This window comes from Silurus aristotelis, assembly GCF_946808225.1.
Source record: "Silurus aristotelis genome assembly, chromosome: 24".
Taxonomy (NCBI): Eukaryota; Metazoa; Chordata; class Actinopteri; order Siluriformes; family Siluridae; genus Silurus; species Silurus aristotelis.
The window spans coordinates 19,717,137-19,719,864 of NC_139597.1; the positions used below are offsets into that span (position 1 = coordinate 19,717,137).

General features: G+C 35.8%; 1 protein-coding gene across 5 annotated transcripts in view; it reads right to left on the reverse strand.

The window, feature by feature from the left end:
- Positions 1 to 2,437, reverse strand: part of LOC310718822 (voltage-dependent L-type calcium channel subunit alpha-1C-like) — a 29,877-nt gene extending 27,440 nt beyond the window's left edge. For all 5 annotated transcript variants that reach the window (XM_083527862.1, XM_083527861.1, XM_083527860.1 and 2 more), the window contains exons 1-5: positions 2,302 to 2,437; positions 1,853 to 1,967; positions 1,547 to 1,661; positions 1,115 to 1,166; positions 26 to 158 (exon numbers count right to left, since the gene is read on the reverse strand). In XM_083527862.1, the coding sequence (XP_083383988.1) occupies positions 26 to 158; positions 1,115 to 1,166; positions 1,547 to 1,661; positions 1,853 to 1,967; positions 2,302 to 2,392 (506 nt within the window). In that variant the 5' untranslated portion in view covers positions 2,393 to 2,437. The remainder of the gene's footprint in view (positions 1 to 25; positions 159 to 1,114; positions 1,167 to 1,546; positions 1,662 to 1,852; positions 1,968 to 2,301) is intronic.
- Between the last annotated feature and the right edge of the window lie 291 nt (positions 2,438 to 2,728).

Consider the following 2,728-nt stretch of genomic DNA (forward strand, 5'->3'; position numbering starts at 1 on the left):
CTGACTCAGGTAAAGATTCCTTTACTTGTTTGTATGACTGAAGATGAAGAAGGCTCGAGCTTCAGGCATAGGAATAGCTTTCTCCTTCAGATGGATGTCTGAAAGAGGTCTTGGCCTCGGACCCACTGGCATGTCTGGCTCCTCCTCATCATCCTCACCTGCGTTGGGAGAAACAGAACAAAAAAAATCCTTCTCAATGCAAAACATGAGAAAAATAAGTGATTTGCAGTTATAAATTTAACAGATGTAGATGATCCAGATTTTATAAATTGTTTACTCTGATGTAGGAGTCTTCTGTAGCTTGGCTCGACTGCAGGAGAAGAACTGTTCAAGAGTCATGTGCATGTATTACATATCAGTAAATAAGTGTATTTTTGAATTTATTTCAGTTAAAATGTTTTTTGTTATTAGACACACTGAGTTCAATTTGCTTCTTGGCATGTAGTGATTACATTTCCCTGAGAGAATTAATAATAATACAAATAATAATAATAATAATAATACAAATAATAATAATAATAATAATAATAATAATAATAATAATAATAATAATAATTCAATTATTCTAAACTAGATTGAAAGGTAAATGATTTCTGACTGTTGTGTAGCATCAAATGATGGGACCAGTGCAGTGGTACAGGAGATACTTTGAGCAATGTCCTTACTCGTTAATGTACTCTAAACAACAAATCTTTATTCAGTCTCCTTTATGTAGAGCTCTGGCAGGATCTCAAAAGAGAAGACCAAATGGTGTCACTGGTAGAACATCAGGTTTTACCAACATCCTCTCTGTTGTTTGTTGTCCTTCTGATCATAGTACAGAAGATCTTTCCTTCCTGAGTAATAAAAATATTTCTTCTGCTCCTCGGCAAGAGTTGTGTGAGAGCGAGTGAGATAGCGGAAGATGTTTAAGTAGATTATTACTCAGCTCAATAATCACAGAGAACTTGGTTCTGTAGAAGAGCGACTGTATTTCTTAAACACTTCCACATAAAAAGACATTTGATGGATGAAAAGTTCTTAAAATAAACCTGATGGTACAGTTGGAGTTTTTCTGCTTCTTCTGTTTGTATTGTAAATGTGATTATTTCTTATAAAACCAGTGCTGTGGTACCTGAGAAGTCGTTCACTGGATATGGATTCTCTTCTTTTTCATCAATATTAATCTGCAAATCACAAGTCATAGTTTTCAAGCTGATGGTCACAAGAAAATACAACAGCATGATGATACACTGCAGCAGATTCAGGAGACAGAAGACTTTTAATAAACTTCTCATTTATACACCTCAGGCAGGTATATGGTGTTGACCTTCTGATCAGTATTCTTCTAGTAACTTCAGTAACTTCTTATCTAACATTTTATTTACATGATGTTGTTGCTCATGTTTGTTTGTTTGTTTGTTTAAAATCGTATCTGTACAGTTATTTTGAATAAAAGTCTCTGTTCCTACATGCAGGTGATTATGATTACAGATTAAACTTTCTTGTGAATGAGTACTAGTATAGTTTATGTTTTTATGTAGGTGTGAGAGTGAATAAAATGCACCTTGGTGGTATTTGTAGTTTCTTCATTTGAGGTAATGGATTTCAGTTCAATCTTCTCCTCTTTTTTCTCAGCTGGAGGTTTCTCGTTTCCTTGCCACTTGTCAGGACTGGTCAACCTGAGACATGAGAATGGCTTCAATACACCGCATAGGATAAGAATCTTTAATTATTTAAATATGAATAAAAATATTGATAAATGTTATAAAGTTACACAAACAGGAATAAAAGAATAAGAAAAAAGTGATTTTTTTTTCCAGTGAATTCCACTGTAATTACAAGTTAAACTAAAAATAATGAATTCCATCACCTGGCCTGCTTCCGCCTCTCCTTCTCTTCTTCCTCCTCTTTCTGAGCTGAGGTCAGACTCTCTGCATCTGCAAGATTATCTACAGCGATGGCCAAGAAGACGTTTAAGAGGATGTCTGTTTATGACGAGTTCAGGTTTATGGAATGCTATATTTTATTTGCGCCAGTAGCTGAAACATGTGACTTACACAAACACTGAATTGCAGCTCATTTAAACTCTGCATTAGCACAAGAATTAGCAGCTAAATCTTTTCGAATCGTGTTATTTATCATGACATCATATTGATGTCATTACCATCTTGCAATCAAAAATCAATTGGCTCTAATATTGTTTTAAAATAAGAGCAGAAATCAGGTGTTTGTTTGAACAATCAGATTGTGTTGTTGCTGAACGCTGTTGTGCTCCAGGAGGTGACAGTTCAGTTTCTGTAGCTCTGCTGTAAAGGATACAGTTTCCACAAATAAAGAGAATGATGAAGTAGATGCACACAAGCATGCCAGGAAACGAAGGTCCACCGTACGCCATAATCCCATCATACATTACTGAGTTCCAGTCCTCTCCAGTCAAAATCTATTCCCATCACAGCAAATCAACAACATCAACACAAACACAGAGTCAGAATCTCCACATGCACAGTGAGAAAACGCTCAGCTTCAGTTTATTACTAGCTTCAGAACAATCGACCAGACAAAACCAATCAATCAATCAATCAATCAATCAATCAATCAATCAATCAATCATTTATAGCAGGAAACAAAGCAGCAATTCATCAGAAATTAATGATTAATAAATGTTTATAATGATATTATCTGCATGGGTGTAAATCCCGGGGGGGACGGAGGGGACATGTCCCCCCCATCCGAGGGTTGTCCCCCA